The sequence below is a fragment of the Neurospora tetrasperma genome, assembly GCF_000213175.1.
Source record: "Neurospora tetrasperma FGSC 2508 unplaced genomic scaffold NEUTE1scaffold_3, whole genome shotgun sequence".
In the NCBI taxonomy this organism is placed as follows: domain Eukaryota; kingdom Fungi; phylum Ascomycota; class Sordariomycetes; order Sordariales; family Sordariaceae; genus Neurospora; species Neurospora tetrasperma.
This window is the reverse complement of record NW_009799101.1, coordinates 3113236-3134145: the sequence shown is the minus strand read 5'-3', so window position 1 is coordinate 3134145 and position 20910 is coordinate 3113236. Positions and strand designations below refer to the sequence as shown.

The following is a 20910-nucleotide window of genomic DNA, read 5'->3' as shown; positions in this document are numbered from 1 at the left end:
TGACCGCAGTGCAGAGTAGCACTGAACTGTCAACGAAGGGCGCACGCTTGTCATTCTGCTGTGGGCCTGTGGGGCCTATGGAGAACAGCAAGTGTTAGTATCTCGTCATGAAACTTGGGTCCTTGAAGGCACAGATATAAAAGATGGAAGTGTCCCTTTCGATGTTGGCACTTCCATCAATCTTTATTACTTCAGATTGAGTGCCTCAAAGAGGAAAAGAAATAGGTTCGGGTCTACCAGAAAGTGGAAGACAAACACGTTCAACCAAAGCTCGGCAGGTAACCAGAAACCTCAAGATGGCTTCCCAATCAACCTTTGATATACCATTGGACTCACTGCCTCCATCCTATCGAACCACCGAACGCAATACGGACTTCGACCCAATCCGTCGAGCTGAGACCGGCACTCCTGAGCCCCAAGATACCTCTGTTCAAGAGCCTGCAAGACATGAGTTCTCCCAGCTACCGCCAGTCGACGGCGGCAAGGACGCCTGGCTCTTTTTAGCCGCTTGTTTCGTTGTCGAAGCATTAGTCTGGGGTACGTTCAGCATCATTTATCATGCACCTCTACTCAGGTAACATCAGCCAAAAAGGCCAAATGCTCACCGTGACCCTCTACACCAGGCTTCCCCTACTCTTTCGGCGTCTTCCAAGACTACTACAGCACCCATCCGCCCTTTTCTTCCTCCAGCAACCTCGCCGTTATCGGCACCTGCGCCATGGGCATCATGTACATCGACACTCCCTTAATCATGTCCTTCTTCCGGCGTTTTCCGCGGTTCGCGCGATGGGCTCCCATTGTTGGGTTGCTCGTCATGTGTTTCGCCCTCGCCATGTCGTCCTTTTCCACAACCGTCACGCACTTGATCGTCACCCAGGGAATTCTTTACGGCATCGGGGGTTCGATCGCTTACTCTCCTTGCATTCTCTACCTGGATGAGTGGTTTGTCAAGAAGAAGGGATTGGCTTACGGGATTATGTGGTCCGGCACTGGTTTGGCGGGCGTGGTTCTGCCGCCGTTGCTGGAGCATCTTTTGTCCAAGTACGGGTATCAGACGACACTACGCATCTGGGCAGTGGCGGTATTCGTCTTGACGGCGCCGTTGGCGTGGTTTTTGAAGCCTAGGGTTTCTGTTGGGGGCAAATTTGCGGCAAGTGAAGCAGTTTCAAACTCTTCTACGTCTGGGACAACAACCCCGACCAGCAACGACAACAACAACAACAACAATACTGACGTCCACGCTGCACCCCCAACCCCCTACACCCCCTCTTTCTCCTTCGTCCTCACCCGGCCCTTCCTCTTCTACCAACTCTTCAACATAATCGAAGCCCTCGGCTTCTTCCTCCCGGGTATCTACCTCCCCTCCTACGCGCGCTCCGTCCTGCAAGCCCAAGGGTTTCTCACGTCTCTAACTCTTTTGTTGCTCAATGTTGCCTCCGTCTTCGGCTGCGTCGCCATGGGCTGGTTCATCGACCGGCTAGACGTCACTACCTGCATCATGCTGTCGACAGCCGGCACCGTGCTGGGGACTTTCTTCCTCTGGGGGTTCGGCACCAACCTGGCGGTTTTGTATGTGTTTTGTGTGGTGTATGGGTTCTTTGCGGGCAGCTTCACGAGTGCGTGGCCGGGAATTATGAAGGAGGTTGCCAAGTTGGGTCATGGCGGCTCTGCTGAGACTGGAAGTGAACACGGGAGTAAGCCGGTTGATCCGACTATGGTGTTTGCCTTTTTGGCGCTGGGGAGGGGAGTGGGAAATGTGGTCAGTGGGCCGTTGAGTGAGACGCTGGTTAAGGAGCTGCCGTGGCAGGGTAGGGCGTTGGCTGGGTATGGAAGCGGGTATGGAGGGCTGATTGCGTTTACGGGGGTGACGGCGTTGGTGGGAGGGGGAAGCTTTTTGTGGAAGAGGTTGGGGTGGTTGTGAACTCATGGCTTGAGTATTCTGGTAGGGGGATGGGTTCCGATGCGAATGTGTGCAAGTTAAGGTTTGTTTGGAGAGACTGCAGTCTCCTTAGACCTGTGTTTTGGCGTTGCAGGTAGACAGGAAACTAAGGCCATCATGTTCAGCTACAGCATAAATATGGAAGTGTAGACAAAGAGGCAACCAAAACGAACGAAACGAGTCTGTGTGAAAACACTCGTCTTTCAGTTATGATCCCTCATCGCTTGATAATATTGATGGGAGAGGTAAATAGCTAACCTTACCCTCTGATATTCCTTGATTCGTGCTAATATGGATCAAAGTGGCTGGGCATGACGCAAAGCAGTCGCCATCTCATACCGATCAGTCGATGAAGGTATCACCAGACCTCGGCGCGTCGGCGGCATCAAGACCGACTGGCTGGTACCAAAACCCTGCAGAGGTCCTCAAAGTAGGACAAAACTTGAGGCTGAGTCTCTTGAGCTGACAGTGTGAGGGATGGTGAGCACATCGTATTTCTTCCCATTTGAGCCATGGCGAGCACGGACGAGATGTGATGCTGCTTAGATGTTGAGCTCACTGCAGGATTGTGTTCTGTGACTCCCCCGTCTCTCATCAGATGGCAGGATACGTTGCGCATACCTCGTTCCTCGGTCTCTGCTCGTAGCACCAAACAGCAACATCCGAGGAGAGTTTTGTCTGTGCTATGTCAAGGAACATGGTGCGGGATGGTACTATGCTGCTCGCTTTATTCCTTCAAAGTTGACGGAACACCGTGCGTGAAGTCCGAGAAAGTCAGCCCCAAGGACTACGCACGCATGGTTTTCATTGAATGAAACGCATGGAGAGTTACAAAGAACCGAAAGCATGGATCTTGATACTAGACACTCTGCCTCAGCTCAATCGCTTCTACTGCGGCGAGTTCACTCAGCGATCAGCATGGATATGGGTGTAGATGTGTTACACAGAGAAATCATGCAAAAACAAACTATGCTAAGGGGGGTTTGAGATGTTTGTCCTTTTTAGTCCCGCTACAGCACGCGAGTGATCATAGGACAGAACACTCAGCTGCAGCGGGGTGGATTAGACCGGCTGTCTAGGCCTTGGGATTTTTCTTCCACGCGAACGATAAAATTAAGTTAACCTAGAGCGCAAGGAGAGATAGCGCAGAGGCAGGCAAGTTGTGGATTTTGTGTGTGATTGTGTTTGTAATCTTGTGACGCGATGCTGCCAAAGGGGATTGAATTAGGTCAGTCAAAGGAGGAGATAGTGTCGCCGCCGTCGAACCGTTGTATGGCTGCCGGAGCAACTGCATCGGGGAGCAGGAGAACACGAATAACAGCTCTGGCGTGACACCCGGGGCATGTTGAACATGACAGCCAAACATAGTTGAGGTCGGTCGACGGGGATCTTTTACGACGTTGCGCAGGGTTTGGATGAGTTGAGAAAGAAGTCGTCGTTGTTGGTTGTCAGCTTGTTGCGATTGTGCTGTGAAAAGGAGGAAAGGGATCAGAAATTTCAGATTCTCGGCGCAGTTTTGTCTTCGCATTTGCATATGGCCCGTGCGCCACTCACCCCACCATGAATTGCGCCCGCTCCTGTTTGGGCGGAGGGGCGGCAGTTGTCGGTCCGAGACTGACGGCAGATGGCCTGTGCGCTGCCTGCCTGCAATCGCAATGCAAGGTACAAAACCAAATCGTCGCAACCGCCAGTTTTCCACTTTTTCTTCTTTTCTTCATTAAACACTTATAAACGCACCTTAAATCAACCGAGACTGACTGACTCCTCCACTCGCTGTCGGTCAATAAGAGTGCAAGAGCAACTTGAGTCTCCTTCCCGCTATCAACACGGCATCAGCGCGTTCATTTCTCAATGGCTCTGAGACCGGTCGGCGGGGGGTTCTCTACATCTTCATTCCCATCAACATACAGCATGTGAACGGCAATGAACTACTTGTCCACAATATGATGACAGCCGCCGTGCCAGGGTGACCCGGGTGACCTAGGTGACATGGAACGAAGCGTTCTCTATCAAATCGAAAGAGCCACTCCCTTCAGTGTCGTTGAACCAACATGTCAAATACGGATGGCCACAGAGGCGCAATAACTGTAAGGCATCTCACCCTAGAACCTCACTGTGTGCTTCCCCGTGTGTAGGTGATAGATTCCGTACCACGTAACAGAGCAAGACGGGTCTAGGATGCCTCGTGGATCAGTACCGTGCTCGTATTTGGCTACAGCTTGACGAACCGCTGCCGTACACCATCGTCTGCCGTCCCCGCTGTCCGTCCGAGCTTCCAAGCTGCTGCACGCCTAAATCGAGATACTCCCCGTGGAAGGAGTTGCCGGCATCGTCCTACCTGAGAAGCTCCTCTGTGTATCTGGGAAGTGCCTCTCTGGGTCTTGTCTTCCTAACTTGACGGACAGCTACAGCCAGCCGATGGGGGTCAACTGGACACGCTGGTCGGCTGCGGAGGGGCGAGGGGTTCCACGCCACTATCGGAATCAATGACCAAATGGGTCATTCGTGGGTATGGGTAAACGGGGGGTATGCAAGTTTGTGTCGACCGTGGTTGGCGATAGCCTCACCTCCCTGCTCTGGACCCCTCTCGCAACTGAAACATCCAGCAACCAAAGTCGCAAATCTCGAGTTACAGATATGCAAAGGGTCGAATCTGGTGGTCTTGGGTACCTGGAATCACATCTTCAGAAGCCGAGAAACAGGACCACGGTGCGTTTATCCGTCAATCAACCCTTGCTTCGTTATGCCATGTCAGGCATAAGAACACTACAGCATCCTAGGCTGACGCACAAGTCGTGCCTACATCCGTGGTCCGACTCGACAACCGCCAGACTCAGCAATCATGTTGGGTTGCTCTGTGGCCTGTACCATGGTCAAGTATAGACTTCAAGCCCCTGGACTCGCTGAACACGGGAGTGATTACCAGCTCAGGCGTCTCCCACCGGGGATCAAGGAAGTTTCACCCGACTGTCGAGATATTTCCTTCTCTTTTCAATTACTTAGTCCGAGGCTGGCCGGTCTGGGCTCGGTTCCAGCAGCCACTTCCCGAGACCAGATATGGCCGTTGCTCCGTTGAATGCGGCTCTGCCCGCTTCATACCTCCCTTTCACTGCGAGTTGTGAACCACTTTCGGAACTGGCGGTCAGACATCATCCTGCCCAAGAAGCAGTGTACCGTATCCTCTTGCCTTCACGGCATCACGAAACACCGGCAGTTTCCCCTTCTTGGCCTCCATGGTGGCTATCACCAAAACAGCCTGCCATATGCCGCCGGGATGGATGATGTACCAGTGTCGATCTACCGAGGAATAGGAAGACTTCCCCGGTCTGAATCCGTCCTTCTCAGCTTACCCCCTTACTCTGAGAATTAACGTACGGAAGGCCGCAGCAAACTATCAACTTGTGACGCAGGAGGGCAAAGTCGTACGGCTCGTCGTCCTCAACCGTGTATTGTAAGTCTGTATCGCCTTTGGGCTGATTGAAGCCTGCGGAGGTGGAAGTGCGATCTTGACTTAAGCTGTGAGCCTTGGCATTAGTGTTGACAACCAAGGTCATGGTGGCTTTGATGCTGAGAGAGCTTGATGTGATCAGGACTGTGAGCTCAGCCCAAGAGAATAGCCCCCGATAAACGCTGTGTGTATCATGAGATGATGTCCTGACATGGCAGTCACGATGTTGGCTCAAAGCGTTGTCCGTTCGGACGGCTGAAGTATATAAGCCTCCTTGGTCAGCAGAGACGGTGAGATATATCGGACACTCGACAATGAGAATTCAACAGAAGCCTCATCTCTTCTCTTCATTTACTGGACAATACTTACATATCCATTCAAGATACATATTATTTTCCGCCTCGACCGACTATCGATACGTCAACATGATCAGATCCACCAGTAACTGTGGCTCAAGCCTCTTTTTCACCGAAAATGTGGTCAGCAATTACATGTCATTCATTGGGTTAACCCAATATGATTGGGAAAATCCGACCATGATGGACGGCCCAGATGATCCAGACCCCAAAACTGCCAAGCAGGCCAGAGGCACCATTCAGTATGGGCCAGATGAGGAGGACCCTCGCCAAGCCGAAGAGCCCTACAGACGCTTCATAGGCATCGTTCTTTACGGCGATAGTGAAAATGGAGATTCGAGAAAGCCTTCTTCCAAGAAATAATCCAGTGAGTTTGCACTATTCTTTCCCATCTAGCCACTCATTGTGATGACAGGATGATTCCTGACATCTTACACCAACAAGATACGTTTGGCTACAAGATACATGTCAACATGCTTTTGACAAGCCACGGAAACCCTGTCCCAAAGTCCCGATCAAAGTCATATTGAGACATTTACGTCTCAGTGACACCAGGCTGCTGCTTCAATTATATAACTGATCACGATTGGATGACGGAACTGCACCTGCTTCTCCCTGTGTCTCTGTTTGCTGCACCTATTGTCTCTTTTTTCGCATGGCTTTTTTTTTTTTTTTTTTTCCTCGGCTTACATACTATACCACTACACCACCCAAAGAATTCCCATCTTGTTAACCTTGTTGCCCTGTTGGGGCTTCATCTAATATTGATGTTTGTTCAAACTTGGAAGAAGGCAATTATCACGGGAAACGATCATGGCGTGATGCACGGTACCTTCTAGATGAGGATGGAAGTGACGGAAGATAAAATCGGGCGGCTCTTGTAATTTCCAACCAGTTTCTCTTTTTTTCTGGCTCAGTTTCCCTTATCTTGCTTCTAGAATTCTTCCCTAATACAGTAACTGGACCTTCATTCACCCATCGATGCGTGTCCAAAGTTCCTTTTGTACCGTACATGTCCATGTCCATGCATATATGTCTTAAATTCACCCGCCTCATCACGTTTTTTCGCTTCCTCGCATACGCGCGCCAGATATCACGGCTCTCGTGTGTCTCAGCTTGCGACATACTTCATGCCGCCACCAGGCTACCAAAGGCAGCCCGTATGCAGACCCGACTGAATGTTCCTGTCTCGGACTTTTCCCAAAGGACTGAACTGGACGCGGTGAGGGTGACTAACACACTCCAATTTGTCTGTGCTTTAGACTGACATTCTAGCCCACGCATTTGACACATAGTTGTCAGCTGCAGTACAGCGTTGACTGATTGACTGACTGACAGGCTGTCAGTGAGACTTTTAGGCGGTCTACCGACAATGGACATGCAAGTTCAGGTTCAACCAGACCACTATATACAAGACAAACATCCCGAGGTCTATTTTTGACTGGATATGGGGATCATTGCTTGCTACGTTATCACCATTTATCCATGAGCAACAGAAGGGGCAATTAAAACTGTTGGAAAGCTCGGTAACAAGGAAAAGAACATCTTCCTTTCCTAACAGTACAATCCAGAAGCATCACCCTAGATACGTCCGGCTTCGTAGTTAGCCCTATGAAAATCCCACCCTTGGGTTGAGACAACATGTTTCAAATATCCTTGGCTGCAAGGTATAAGTACTGAAAAGCCTCATGACAAGGAAGCGTGCCACGAGCCAAGCAAACAGAAAACGAAACAAGAAGTCGAAAGTACACCGCACATTACGCTAGAGGTAGGTAGCTTTAAGGCAGGTGAGACATATACATAACGCGAGGATTATTTCCGTCGTCGCTTTGAAGCGGGAGGTAGAAAGAATAGATTAGAGGAAAGTACTGAGCCTTACCTAGTGAGCTTCGGGGCGGCCAGATAAGAAGGTAATGAGGTTTGGAGGCAGGGAGGCAGGGTACTTCTGTTTCAGTACTTCCATGGAAGTTATTCTTGAGGATCTTTCAAGTCGAAAAAAGTTTGAGTCTGGAGAGAGTACCAATCTCGACAAAAACAAGGGTTGAGGAAAGGGGTGCAAACAAACTGCCCCAAACACAATGAAGAATTCAATAAATAACTCAACGTCAATGCGACTCGCAATCTCTGCTACTGCTGGGGCCGCTTGGAGTTTTATTTTATCCGTACCAAAATGTGAAAGACTTTGGTTGATATCCCGGGGAAAAGTCGGGAAAAGAAATGGAATACAACACTGGCTAGAGTTGCCCTTACGACCTAAAATTCTATGTCTACCTAGAGATCTGCCTTGGACAAGAGCATTCGACTTTGCTTCTACTGACATAGCGTTGGTGAATGGATCCTCGAAAGTGGGAGTGTGGCGTTAATTCGAGCCGCCTTTGTAAGAACATCGTGTGTTGGCTTATTAACTTGACTATGCTCCCGTCGTTGTGCGATGGAAGTTCATCTTTGGCCTTGCACAACCAAATGCTTCACTCTATCAAGAAACTATGTGGTGTTGATAGTTCCGTAGGTGAATGATATTTGCCAATTTGGGAAACTCGGCACCTTTCAAGCCGCCCTACCCAGATGATTCTTCTTTGTCGTCCGGGCCGACCTGATTGACGGGTTGGGACAAGGCTCCAGATTGTTGAGTTGACATTGAATGGAAGGCAAGCTGTTCAAACCCCTTTTGGGCAATATTGATGGCAAACACGAGTAATGGCCTACTTTTTGATAGCTAGAAGGGGGAGTTTCGTTCCTACTATGCTTTGTTTGCCTTTACGACTTACCATGAAAGCATGAAGTTCTCCGGGCTGCTGCTGGTCGAAGCTGCACTGATTGTGTTGGCGCACGAGAAAGAACACAGCATTGTCGACGAAGCTAATAACCATGCCTATGATGACCGGTGCGTTGACTTACCACGCCGGGAACAGTGCCAACTCGCATCCCCAAGAAGATCTCAACACTTCCCCAGGGCACAACTGGAGCAGTACCACTCCCTGCTTCAACAGCATCGTTTCCAACGATGCGTTCTGTGTCTTCACAAACACTTCCTACGCCAATGACGAAGGAATCACTTTCATCACCACCGCTCAACGAGCCGCTTACCTTACTTCCCTTTTATCCTTCACTCCGCGTTCGAATATTACATCCAGCCCTGCAAAATACACCATCAGCTCCATTCCCGGTAAAGGCCTGGGTCTCATAGCCAGCACCCGCATCCCTCGCGGTTCTGTGATACTCTCCTCACACCCGACTCTCATGATCGACTACCGCGTCTTCGACGAACTGCTGCGCACCGATTACATCTCACTCCAAGCGGCCGCCATCTCCTCTCTCCCACCGGCCCACCGCTCGGCCTTTTTCGACCTCTCGACGCAATCGAAGAATGCCAGCGTCACCGGTGGTCTTTCGCGCATAGCCCTGACGGATACCATTATAACCACTAACGCTTTTGACATCCCCGCACCTCCACTTCGGCCTCCTTCTCCTCACTCCTCTCCTCCTCACGACCAAATCGACCCTACCGATACCCTCTGGTACACAGTCTTCGCCTCCTCCATCTCCCGCCTCAACCACGACTGCCGCCCCAATGCCGATTACCGATTTGACTGGAACAGCAGCAAAGGAGGGCCAGGCCTGGTTCAAGTGATAACTGCCGTGAAAGACATCCTCCCCGGGGAGGAAATCACCATCTCTTACATCAACCCACTTAGATCCCGTAAGGCGCGGCAGAAACTCCTGAGTACGGCGTGGGGGTTTGAGTGCTCTTGTGAGCTTTGCTCACGGTCGGGGGGAAGGGTGGAGGAGGCGGATCAGAGGGTGAGATTGATCAGGAAAGTTCGGAGACTGTTGAAGGAAGAACAAGATGGGGGAAGTAAAGCAGGAAGGGGAGAGGAGGGGGAAGGGTGGAAGATGGGGAGTAGAGGGCAAGGGGAAGGGGATGATAGAACAAAAGCGGCAGAGTTGTTAGTGAGTTTGTATGAAATGGAAGGGTTATGGGGGACGGTTCATGAGGCGTATGCATTGGCGGCGAGGGAGTATAGTAACGCGGGAGAGACGTGGATGGTGATGAAGTGGGCGGCATTGGCGGTAGAGTTTGGGATGATGGTGTTGGGAGAAGGGGATGAGGCGCTTAGGGAGATGAAAGGGTTGGCAAGGAATCCCTGGGGCCATGGGGCTTGGAGTAGTCGAAACAAGAGCGAAGGTTATGGGGAGGGAGATGAGAAAGGTTGGTGAACCTTTCATTTTCACATGTTTCAAGATTTGTTGATATATGAAACCAAAGTCGTTGGAAAGGCTCTAGAATATTTGTCTGATGATGGTTGGTTGGCTTTTCTGTTGAATGGTGCCTCTGATGGTTCAGTTGTCTTCGGCACTCAAGGTTCTGGGCCCCAATTCTCAGGTACCTGAACACAGCAGGGAAGGCGGTACTAACAGGACGTCACCAGTGGATCGTTTCAGGCCATACGCGAGGTATCCATAACCACCCCGGTCATCCGGCTCTTGACGGAAGGAAAAATATGTCAAATAAAATCTGCCTCGAATGCCATCGAGTTGCTGATCATGAACACCATCTCAAAGTCTTCTCAGAGTGCTCCAGACCGTTGAGAAAAAGCAACAGCTTCCACTTCCATCAACCTCAGGTTCCAGACCCACCCATCCCCGGTGTAGGGCAGCTAGCGACATAGTCTGCATAGCAAAAACAGGCGCCCAGAGCTACTAGTCGCCGTCCCCAGCTTGGCGACAGGGTGGAGTGCGGGGTAATATCGAGCTTGTTCTCTTGTGGTGCTGCACCTTGATGTCAATCCTCCTTTCCTCCATTCTGCCAAACAAGGAACCGCTAGAGGTAGAACTAGACTTTCAGCACAGCCTCACAAGAACCACCATCGACGATTGAAACACAACAATTTGGATTACGCAAGACCTCCCACCCGTCATTGCCCAACAACGAAATCTCTACATTCTTTCGCGCGCCCTGCCCACCACTCGTTTGCGACACGACATCACTGACTGGTACCAACACCGATTCCATACCATTACCACAACAACAAACATCCCACAACTACGACAATACCCCCCCTTAGGCAGCAACAATGGATTCCGAAAAGGCCATCGCGGCCATCAAAGAGGCCAGACCCCCTGCCACTGACCGCTTCACATATCTTACCATTGTCGAGACGAACCTCTCCCCGGCCGTCCTGCCAACCCTCAATGAAGTCCTCCAAGATGCAGAGCTCACTCAGGAAATCGGTTGGGATCTGGTTTATAACCTAGTCAACCTTCCCGGCTCCGACGAGTGCTTGGAGACGATTGCGCGACTGGGCAACCCCCGTGAAGTTATTCTCAAGGTCCTCGAAACCCTCGAACTCCTCAGCCAGGATGACGGCTATCAGAGCGACGACGAAAGTGAGGCAGGGGAGACCAACGGCGAGAAGTCGGTGCCGTTTAAGCAAAAGTTCATCACCCTGGTCAACATGCTGTCCATCCTACATAAGCGCATCAAGACGAAATATCCGAGCCGATTCCTCGCAACATCCCTACAGACCATCTACAACACCTACCGGCCCAACCATGAGATGACTGCGGCCGTCATCAACCTCGTTCGTAGCTTAGCCGGTAACAAGAGGCCACCTCTCCCCACCCGCAAGTCGAGCGTCAACGTCGCAAATCCAGATCAGCATGGGGATGCCACTAAGAATGCCCCCGATCCCGAGGCAGACAGGGAAACTGAGCATCCCACAGAGACTGCGATACAGGAAAGGTTGCTCTTGAGCTTCGCGACATGCATTCTTGAGTCCTTTGTCAACAAGAACGATGTGGCGTGGGCACCAAGGCTGTTGGAGTTCCACAACCCGGAGAAGATCGTCCCTGGGCGCAAGACCCTCATGGCGAGATTCCGTGAAGAGAAGGAGCTGTCGGAGAAGGATGGCGCTGTTGGACAGTTGGTGGTATGTTGACTTTGTGTCCCTGTGAATGAAATGTCGCCGAGTGCGCTGACCCAAGAACACCACAGGCATTGATCGCCGATCTCGGTCTGTCGTCTTGCGACAAAACCTTCCTTAGCCAAGTCACCGAGGGCCCTCTCCAAACCGATCCCCTATCCAAAACAGAAGACATAGCCAAGCCGGAAGACATTGGCTTGTCGACGGGTGGATGCGTCATTCTTTTGGCATACTGGGTGTTCTCGACAACCGTGTTCGACTCCGACCACCCGGTACCCGATATGCACATCTTCCCCGACCACTTGGCCATGCTCGAGAAGTTCCTTCAAGATGACGCTGAGGATCAGATTCGAAAAGCGCCGGGAACGATGCAAGCCCTGGTCACCATCGGCCTTTGGCTTCACGACAAGGGTCTTATTTCAGCGATTCCCAAGGCGCCGCTCGCCAACCAAACGACGAACCCTGACGAAGCAACCTCGGACTACATGCGCTACATCCTTTTTGTAACACTCATTGCTGTCTTCCACCCGCAACTACACGTGCGCAATGCCGCGAGCTGTCTTGCCGGGCTGGTTCTCCACGCCGACCCAGCCGACGACGACCGTCTGAAGATTCTGTACGATCTTCTCGAAAACTGCGACTACGCATCGCTCAAGGCGTGCGCAGTCACATGGCTCCGCGAGGAACTTATCGCTGCCGCTCCCAATGCGCAAGCAGCTCCTCAAAATCTTGCGGCTCCAAACAATCAGGCTCCCCTCCCATCACCAACCCTGCAGCCGGGCACCGCGACACCTGGCACGAGATCGAGGGCTGGAACAAACATGAACGTCTTCGCTGGTCCTCAGGCGCTCGAGACGGTCCAGTATGTAGTATTTCCCAACATGGGCTTCCTCAAAGAACTGGATCTCCAGAAGCTGGTGAATGAGTTGGGCACCAATGCCCCCTTTTTCCTCCAGGCTGTGAACTTTGGTTTGTTCTTGTGGAGTTCGGCAGACAAGTGGAGGAGGGTACTGCCTCCGAACTTGGATGCGACGGTCAAGGAGCGCTGGTTCGCGCCGCTTCATGATGCGGTAGCGAAGGTGAAGAAGGCCGTGGACAGCGGCGAGATTGAGGGCCAAGGGTTGGGGTCATTGCAGTTCGATTTGGATGTGTTGAGCGAGCGTCTGAGTCGGTTGGAGGCGGCCGAGGGCTTTGCTGTTGAGAAGTAGATGGTGTATAGGGATAAATCTAATGCAATATGCCCGACCGGAAAAGCATGGCTTGAGCAAGAGAAGGGACGGATTTATATGGACGCTTTCAATGGCTATGGATGGGAGGACACGAAGTATCAAGGGTGGAGTTTGTCGGTTCTACGAAAGTCAAGCGAAGTAAATGTCTACTTGTACTGTTAATGAGTATGTGCTCGTGTAGCTGGCTGTTACGCGCCGAATGGTCGCAAGTGACCAAGCAAGGGAGTTATCGTATAACCTGCTACCCATCTATGCTTTCGTGAACCCGTTCCGCTGTGCAACTTGGTGATGATATGACGGTGAATTCAGGGGCCACTGATGGGGTGACGGCATTGACGATGGCAAAGTGCACAGACCACCTATTCTGCCGGCCAGCCAGGGGGACAAATTAGGCTTAGCGCAGATTACTGGCAGCTGACTCCGCACAAGACACAAAAATCCACCATCCACTGGCAACAAAATCCTTTCCTGATTCCTTCGCTCAAGTCGACAGACGCAACATAGCATACCTATAGAAGAAATTCTACAGGAAGACGGCCAAGATGTCCAAGATTTCCGTCGGTACGTTTGCGCAATCGCCGGGAATCGTCTTTTCTCAAGATGACGACACCAAAATGACAAAATCGCTGATTATTTTGACTCTTGACAGCCGCTGTGCGTCAGCACGTTACTGACCTTCTTGAGTACTCTAACGAGACCAAGAAGCGCAACTTCCTCGAGACCGTCGAGCTCCAGATCGGCCTCAAGAACTATGACCCCCAGCGTGACAAGCGTTTCTCTGGCACCATCCGCCTGCCCAGCATTCCCCGCCCCAACATGAGCATCTGCATTCTCGGTGACCAGCACGATATCGACCGTGCCAAGCACGGCGGTGTTGACGCCATGTCCGTCGACGATCTCAAGAAGCTCAACAAGAACAAGAAGCTCATCAAGAAGCTTGCTCGCAAGTACGATGCCTTCGTCGCCTCCGAGGCCCTTATCAAGCAGATCCCCCGTCTGCTCGGTCCCGGTCTTTCCAAGGGTATGTTTTTGTCGGCTCCTCCTTTCAACCATATCAGAAACGCAGAATGCTAACGAAATGACCCCTACTACAGCTGGCAAGTTCCCCACCCCCGTCTCCCACTCCGACGACCTTACCGGCAAGCTCAACGAGGTCAAGTCCACCATCAAGTTCCAGCTCAAGAAGGTTCTCTGCATGGGTGTCGCCGTCGGCAACGTTGGCATGACCCAGGAGCAGCTTGTTGGTAACATCATGTTGGCCATCAACTACCTCGTCTCCCTCCTCAAGAAGGGCTGGCAGAACGTTGGTAGCCTTACCATCAAGGCTACCATGTCTCCCCCCAAGCGCCTCTACTAAATGTAGTCATGGTCTGCTGAGGCAGCGATTACTTCCTTACTCTCGTTTGTTGGGGTACAGTCACTAGTCAGCCTTTGATTAGGTCATACCGGTTTCTGTTATTGGGCAGCCGCGAGGGATGATGGGTGTCGCTGTTGGACGGTCTACATGAGGAGCTCCGTAGTTCTGAAGGGTTCAAATCTAAAGGAATTGCGGTCCATATCTGTTTCGCCTTCTTGCTCATGCCATGTGAATTTCTAATGACTTGTATGACTGCGTTGGACGGAAATGTCAGCCGCGCATTTGTGGCAGCGTTCCGAGTCAAGAGACAGCAAGTTCCACGATATCCCGGGAACTGATTCGGAGCCATTCATGCTGGAGGAAATGATGTTGTCAAGGATCGCATGTTGTTACATAGCGGTGACAAAGGATGAATTACTCATCAACAGGACCACGTCCACAACACCAGCTCCTAATCGCTGTTTCGGCTGGCGCGAGTTTTGAAGTTTTGCCCCGCTGTACCCCCGCCCCGCCCGAGGGACTGGAAATCCGGCATTGCATTAGGTTATGGACCGTCAATCGCGACTCGGTCGTTGTTGATGACGAATCAATCGTCTTTTGCCTCTTATGCCGTAGGCTATTTCTTCCGCTAGAACGAGGAAAAAAAAAAAGAAAAAAAAAAAGAACATAAAAACAACTGCTCAAACCTCTCCGTTGTAAAATCACCGCCTGTTCATGTTCATCTCATCTTGCTTCTGCAGGGTCGGAAACTTGCCTAACCACCTGCACCGCTTACCTCGGTATACCTCCATTCTGTCAAATCATCGGGCATTACACTCCCAACCTCATCCCCAACCCAACGCAACCATCACCACCACAACAACAACAAAAACAATCTCAAACACCAATCCCCCTTCTACTAAACCACCACTACACACTCACCAACTACAACAACAACAACAACAACAACAACAACAACAACAACAACAAGAACTACCCAATATGCCCCCACCAGCCCTCCCCACGCTCTCCTACCTCTCCCAGGAGTCCAACTCGGCCCTCACGCGCAAATTCGGTCCCGAAACCGCCAACTACTTCTCGGGCTCCCCCTTGAACCGACTCTCGTGGTTGCGCTCCGACCACCTCTTTTTGAGGGCCGCGTTTTCTCATGCCTCGGCCCGGTTCTTGTTGATGAACAACTTGGGGCCGATGGTGGAGAGCAAGCAGAATGACGCGAGGTTGGCGTTCGCGGGACCGGAAGATGTGAAGGGGTTGTTGGGTAGCGGGGAGGAAGTGTTTAGGAGTGAGGAGGAAGTTGTGGGTGGGTATGATAGTGAGGCGGCAGGGAAAGGTGAGAGGATGGTGGTGTTTTTGGGCGTGGATCTTGTGGATGAGAAGAAGAAGCAGCAGCCGCAGGAGGGGGAGGATGTGTTTGTGTGGAAGGAGTTCAGGGGGGCGCCGTATTTTGCTGTTGACGTTACGCCGCGTGAAGGCGATGGCGATGAGGGAAAGGCAAAGGCGGAGGAGTTGATCAAGAAGATGGAGGAGGAGAAGGGACATGCGTTTTTGAGCGCTAGTCCTAGGGGGATGGCGTTGGAGGCTGGACATGGTGAGTTTGATCCTACGGTCCTGTTTTAACAGGACTTCTTTTTGAAAGGGGGCGTGAATACTGATGGGAGGGACAGCTGCCATGTACGGCCAAGCTCGCGCCGTGGTTGACTGGAACGCCCGCAACCCTTTCTGCGCCCAATGCGGCCAGCGCACCATCTCCGTCCACGCCGGCACCAAGCGCGTGTGTCCCCCGACGGACAAGGGCAAGGACCGCGCTCCCTGCGCCACTCGAGGCACCGTCTCGAACCTGTCCTTCCCGCGAACCGACCCGACCGTGATCATGGCCATCATCAGCGCTGACGGCACCAAGGTTTTGATGGGGCGTAACCGGCGCTGGCCTCAGTATTGGTACAGCACCCTCGCCGGGTTCCAGGAGCCGGGTGAGTCGATCGAGGAGGCGGTCCGCCGCGAGGTCTGGGAGGAAAGCGGTGTCACGGTTGGACGGGTGGTGCTGCACAGCTCGCAGCCGTGGCCTTTCCCGGCTAGCTTGATGATTGGAGCTATTGGCCAGGCGCTGCCGGGCGATGGAGAGAAGATCTTCTTGGGGCACGATGCGGAGCTGGAGGATGCCAAGTGGTTCCCCTTTGAGGAGGTCAAGGAGGCGTTGCTCAATGGGGCGAGTGCTCTAGGAGAGGCGGCGCCGGCGGGATATGTAGAGGGTGCGTTGAGGTTGCCGCCGCAGACGGCTATTGCGAACCGGTTGGTCAAAGCCGTGGTGGAGGGGTGGTGGACTATGTCGAAGATCTGAAGTGGTGAGTTGATATATAGATAGATGGCCTTTGCATACATAGACCTTTAACTTTTCTTGGAGAGGCGCCTTCAGTAGTGCTCGTTCGATTAGGTGGTTGTGTGTAATGCCAGTGGCATATTCAACACATTGCAATGTACCAATATGTCGGCATCTGACAGTTTAATGTCAAACAAGGAGGCTCGGGAATGTCGCGAACAGCGACATTGTGCTTTCACGACCTTGAGGTTGGGTGAGAACGAGAAAGATGGACGGCCTTCAACTCGAATCTCGAATCGACATTGTGATATTTGCAGTTCGCGTCTTTCAAAAAACCAACGTGCAGTCCTTCTTACGGAGACACATCTGGATAAACACACAACTGGTAATGACCGCAAGCGCGATTTTGCACACAACGCACACCAACACACATCGAACTGACAGAGAGCGCGCAAAGCGATCTATCCGTTCCCAAAGCTCATCTATCCGGGCATGACAAGCAGAGCCTCACTTCTTCTCCACGTCGCCCCCCTTAGGGAGCGAACACAGTGAAAAACAGATTCTCAGAAAATAAAATGTCGAAACCACCCCACGATCACGGACCTAGAATGTTCGACGTCCGCGACTAGTGTAAAGGGAAGAGATGGAGAAGCATTACTTTAGGAGGCCGGGAACGGAGGAAGACCCATCGGGAGTATGGTAAAGAGTAACCCTCAGCAAGCCGCTATGCGGAGCCACCAGTATTAATGTAGTTAGTAACAAGGCCACTCTCCAACACATGGCGGTGTAGAGAGAGCATCCTTGCCACTGAAGAAAAAAAAAGAGAAAAGGAAACGGAAAGGAGGGGGAGCAGTGTGCGGTTTTATACGGGTGGAAATGTTTGGCGCTAGTGGGGCTAGGGCTTGGGGATTTGGGGTGTTTGTGGTGGGGACAGGTGGTGAGCAGCTGGCGGGGTGAAATTCTTGGTGGGGTGGGCGAATTGAATACTGACTGTATCCAATGTACCTAGGAAGCTGCGATAAGAAGATAGCGATGCCCGATGGGACGCCGCAGCGCGATAGTGTAGAGGCCATCACGGTTCACTGACAGCATCTTCAGCCTCATGATCTTGGTCTTGAACACATGCTTTTGGAAAGGACCGCTCAGTCAGATTGACAGGTTCTTGAAATGCTTCATGTCTGTATTCAATCCCATGGGTGAGTGGTCTACTTACACTCATCCACCTGGCCTATTTACATCCGCACCTCTCACCACCATCCTCACCATCTTGTCTCACAAGTAATAATCCACTCCCAACCCAATCCCCTCACACTGCTGCACCTCCCTCCACCCATTCTCCAGCCTGCTAGGCCAATCCAACACCTTCAACTTGACTCCCGCTCCCCTGCTACTAGCCACCCACTCGCCCCTCTGCACCTCCCTCCACGTACTCTCAAAGCCCCTCGCTCTCAAGAACCCCTTCTCAGGATTCGGATCGCCCGTCCGGATGAAGCTCGCAAAGCTATCTAGCACGAACTGTTCAAACGGCAAATCCATCTCGTCTCGCACGGGTAACCCCTGTCTGGCCAAGTTGCCAAAGACATAGTACAGCTCACCCGAGTGGCATCGCAGATACGGCTTGCTCGGATCCCCGAACGGGTGCGACGCTGTCTTGGGAGGCTCGCACACGTCCAGGTTGGGCCAGCCGCCTGTCTGATAGGTCCGGTCGAACTCATAGTAAAAAACACGCGAGAAGCGGTTGTTGGCCAACCCGGCTTGCACGGTGGCTTGGTCGATGCAACGGAACATGCCGTCGGTCGCGAGGTAGGACGAGGAGTTGAAGAGGGCAAGGGTGCCGTTGGGGTTTGGCGGGATGGGGAAGAGGGATGGCGAGGCAAGGGAGGGGGAGAAGCCTTGGGAGAGCAGGTAGGCGGTTTGGTTGGTGGTGGACGGGTAGCTGATGAAGGGGGCGCCGTCATCGTGGGTTATGCCCATCATTAGGTCGATGCCGCTGGGGCCGGCGGTGCGGGAGAGGTCGAGCTCGGGGGAGACGAGGTAGGTGCCGTCGACGACGAGGTAGCGGGCTACGGTGCCTGAGGTAAGCTTCTCCGCAGGGACCTGGCGCAGACAGGCCACGTCGGTGCAATTGGTGGCAGCGAGGATGGCGTTACCGACTACGGCTGTCTCCTCGGCGATGGTGTAGTACCGGCTGTAGGTGGTACCGTAGTTGATACCACCAAGGTTGCTCAACGGAATGGCACCCTTAAACAAGCCCTTGGTCTTGGGGCTGGCCAGCAGCGCGCGAACGGAGCCAGCGCCAGCAGATTGCCCAAAGATAGTTACTTGATCGGGGTCACCACCGAACTTGGCGATGTTTTCGCGCACCCACTGCAGAGCGGTGACCTGATCACCAAGGCCATAGTTGCCGTTGGTTTTTCCATCCGCGAGCGCAAGGAAGCCCAGGGTGGAGAGGCGGTAGTTGATAGCAACAACCACCACATCTCCTCGCGAAGCCATATTACCGCCGTCAAAGGTTGAATCGGAAGAAGTTCCACTAGTGAAGGCACCGCCATGGATCCAAACGGCTACCGGTCTCAAATCCTTCCTTTTCTTATCACCGTCCTTGCCCTTTCCTTTCTTCCCACCATCGGCAGCTGCGGGAAGATAAGGAGTCCAAACATTCAGAAACAGACAGTCCTCACTTTGTCCCGCTCCTCCACCGCCTTGGACGCATTGGCTACCGTACTCCAACCCACTCACCTCCTTCTGCTTCCCCTTTCCGCCATCTCCACGGTACAGGGTAGAGTAAGTGAACCTCTCCGGCTTAGGGGCGTACCGCAACCCCAGAAACCGGAAAGAAAGCCTATCCCTGAATCCAATGACCTTCTCATTGCCGTTCACCCCTTCTACACCAACCTGCCACTTCTCACTCTTGTCTTGAGCTTGGTTGTTGGAAAACGGCGCAGTCTGCGAGCACAGGACCGGGTACTTCGCTGCCTGACCTTTGCCACTCCTCACTTCGGAGACGGAAATTCGGCCAGAAGGGGAAACGTCAATCACCCTCGGCACAGACGGGTTCTTGGGCGAAGGGGCGATCCACAGGGTTGTTATTCCGAGCGATGATGATCTTCTGGAGCGGTAGATGAGGTAATCGAGGTTGGACTTGATGCTTGATGTGGAAATGAGCTCGGGAGAGTAGAGTGATTCGCCCAGAGAGGAGCAGGATTGGGAAGCTTGGGAGAAGGCAAGTGAGTTGGGAAGGAGGAGGACGGAGGCGTTGGCAGACGGGCTGGAGGGGCCTGCACTTTGTCAGCGTCGAGTCTGGGCCCAAAAGGAAGGGTGAGTATACCTTGGAGGTCATTGTTGACAATGACAGTGAGGTCGGAGTGAAGGGTGTTGGGAGATGGCGGGCTGCTGCTAGCTGCTGCGGTGAGAGGGACCGAGGAGAGGAGGGTTGAGAGAATGGCTCCCCGAAGGGTAGAAGTGGTCACCATCTTGACCTGCCACTTCGCTGGCTTATGAAGGCGCGTACAACACAGGTCAGAGGAGAAAAGAAGGTAGGTAAGTGGAACAAACTTAACATCGTGGTTATGCTAATGGGAATAAGCTTTCTTAAATACAACGGTCCAAGCTACCCGGATCACCATCTTCCCCGATACGATCTACATCATCGTTACCGTCATCCTGGTTCCAGGTTCAGACTGCCGGACAACTAGTGTGGTTGAAATCCGGGGAAATAACATGAGGTTCACCAACCGACGACCACAATCACAGCCGGTCACCCGGTGAAGTTACCGTGGGCTGTTCTGCCGAGAGGGTCAATCCAGGGAATGCCAGTTAGTTGAAGTTCTCGAGATCCTCACTCACAACTACCGAGCTACCTGGATGACGTAGGACGAAGTAAAAATGGGGTCAAAGCTCGTGTGCTTTTAGCCTAAATATTTCTCCCTGCTTTCTCCTCTTCCCTCTCCGCGGCACAATTTGAGGTAGACGGCGAGGAGACGAGGAGTAAGTCGGGGATGTATCCGCCTCTGCCAATAGAGGCCATTGAGAACGGCACGCAATGGGAGAGAGAACAGCGGCGCTGTCCCGAGATGCCGAAGAGCTTTGTGTTGTGCGCAAAAAAGGACCTTCCTGGTCGAATATACAAGGTGCCATGTTGGTACCGGGGTTGTATGTTTTGGGTTGATTCATTGGCTGTGCGTATGTCTTTGCATTGAGTTTTGGTGAATGCCTTCCAACTGAGGTATTCCTGTTCATTGATTTCTGGTGACAAGTTTTCAATCCCCAACGTGGCTTCATAACTCCCTGCTTCTAACAGTTAAAGCACATACGACCATACCCACTGGAAAACTCGGGAT

General features: G+C 52.4%; 10 protein-coding genes across 10 annotated transcripts; 6 read left to right on the top strand and 4 right to left on the bottom strand.

The window, feature by feature from the left end:
• Nucleotides 1-296: 296 nt before the first annotated feature.
• Nucleotides 297-1921, top strand: NEUTE1DRAFT_129800 (uncharacterized protein; the record flags this gene model as incomplete). The annotated part of the gene is made up of 2 exons (XM_009852768.1): nucleotides 297-537; nucleotides 624-1921. 2 exons carry the CDS (start codon nucleotides 297-299, stop codon nucleotides 1919-1921), a joined length of 1539 nt encoding a protein of 512 aa, XP_009851070.1.
• A 360-nt stretch (nucleotides 1922-2281) lies between these two features.
• On the bottom strand, nucleotides 2282-2638 carry NEUTE1DRAFT_137762 (uncharacterized protein; the record flags this gene model as incomplete). Its single annotated transcript, XM_009852767.1, has 2 exons — nucleotides 2282-2401; nucleotides 2561-2638. 2 exons carry the CDS (start codon nucleotides 2636-2638, stop codon nucleotides 2282-2284), a joined length of 198 nt encoding a protein of 65 aa, XP_009851069.1.
• A 2100-nt stretch (nucleotides 2639-4738) lies between these two features.
• On the bottom strand, nucleotides 4739-5493 carry NEUTE1DRAFT_42533 (uncharacterized protein; the record flags this gene model as incomplete). The annotated part of the gene is made up of 2 exons (XM_009852013.1): nucleotides 4739-4823; nucleotides 5366-5493. 2 exons carry the CDS (start codon nucleotides 5491-5493, stop codon nucleotides 4739-4741), a joined length of 213 nt encoding a protein of 70 aa, XP_009850315.1.
• Nucleotides 5494-5812: 319 nt separating this feature from the next.
• On the top strand, nucleotides 5813-6273 carry NEUTE1DRAFT_42619 (uncharacterized protein; the record flags this gene model as incomplete). Its single annotated transcript, XM_009852018.1, has 2 exons — nucleotides 5813-6065; nucleotides 6188-6273. The coding sequence occupies 2 exons, from the start codon at nucleotides 5813-5815 to the stop codon at nucleotides 6271-6273; spliced, it is 339 nt and encodes a 112-aa protein (XP_009850320.1).
• A 2338-nt stretch (nucleotides 6274-8611) lies between these two features.
• On the top strand, nucleotides 8612-9961 carry NEUTE1DRAFT_110161 (uncharacterized protein; the record flags this gene model as incomplete). The annotated part of the gene is made up of 1 exon (XM_009852766.1): nucleotides 8612-9961. One exon carries the CDS (start codon nucleotides 8612-8614, stop codon nucleotides 9959-9961), a length of 1350 nt encoding a protein of 449 aa, XP_009851068.1.
• Nucleotides 9962-10565: 604 nt separating this feature from the next.
• NEUTE1DRAFT_117022 (uncharacterized protein) lies at nucleotides 10566-10794 on the bottom strand (the record flags this gene model as incomplete). Its single annotated transcript, XM_009852765.1, has 1 exon — nucleotides 10566-10794. The coding sequence occupies one exon, from the start codon at nucleotides 10755-10757 to the stop codon at nucleotides 10578-10580; it is 180 nt and encodes a 59-aa protein (XP_009851067.1).
• Nucleotides 10795-10818: 24 nt separating this feature from the next.
• NEUTE1DRAFT_63423 (uncharacterized protein) lies at nucleotides 10819-13143 on the top strand (the record flags this gene model as incomplete). Its single annotated transcript, XM_009852764.1, has 2 exons — nucleotides 10819-11673; nucleotides 11739-13143. 2 exons carry the CDS (start codon nucleotides 10819-10821, stop codon nucleotides 12873-12875), a joined length of 1992 nt encoding a protein of 663 aa, XP_009851066.1.
• Nucleotides 13144-13382: 239 nt separating this feature from the next.
• NEUTE1DRAFT_94922 (60S ribosomal protein L10a) lies at nucleotides 13383-14460 on the top strand (the record flags this gene model as incomplete). The annotated part of the gene is made up of 3 exons (XM_009852763.1): nucleotides 13383-13457; nucleotides 13546-13917; nucleotides 13991-14460. The coding sequence occupies 3 exons, from the start codon at nucleotides 13439-13441 to the stop codon at nucleotides 14251-14253; spliced, it is 654 nt and encodes a 217-aa protein (XP_009851065.1).
• A 668-nt stretch (nucleotides 14461-15128) lies between these two features.
• Nucleotides 15129-16654, top strand: NEUTE1DRAFT_82095 (uncharacterized protein; the record flags this gene model as incomplete). Its single annotated transcript, XM_009852762.1, has 2 exons — nucleotides 15129-15841; nucleotides 15918-16654. The coding sequence occupies 2 exons, from the start codon at nucleotides 15235-15237 to the stop codon at nucleotides 16589-16591; spliced, it is 1281 nt and encodes a 426-aa protein (XP_009851064.1).
• Nucleotides 16655-17842: 1188 nt separating this feature from the next.
• Nucleotides 17843-20043, bottom strand: NEUTE1DRAFT_129796 (uncharacterized protein; the record flags this gene model as incomplete). The annotated part of the gene is made up of 2 exons (XM_009852761.1): nucleotides 17843-19848; nucleotides 19899-20043. 2 exons carry the CDS (start codon nucleotides 20041-20043, stop codon nucleotides 17843-17845), a joined length of 2151 nt encoding a protein of 716 aa, XP_009851063.1.
• Nucleotides 20044-20910: the final 867 nt, after the last annotated feature.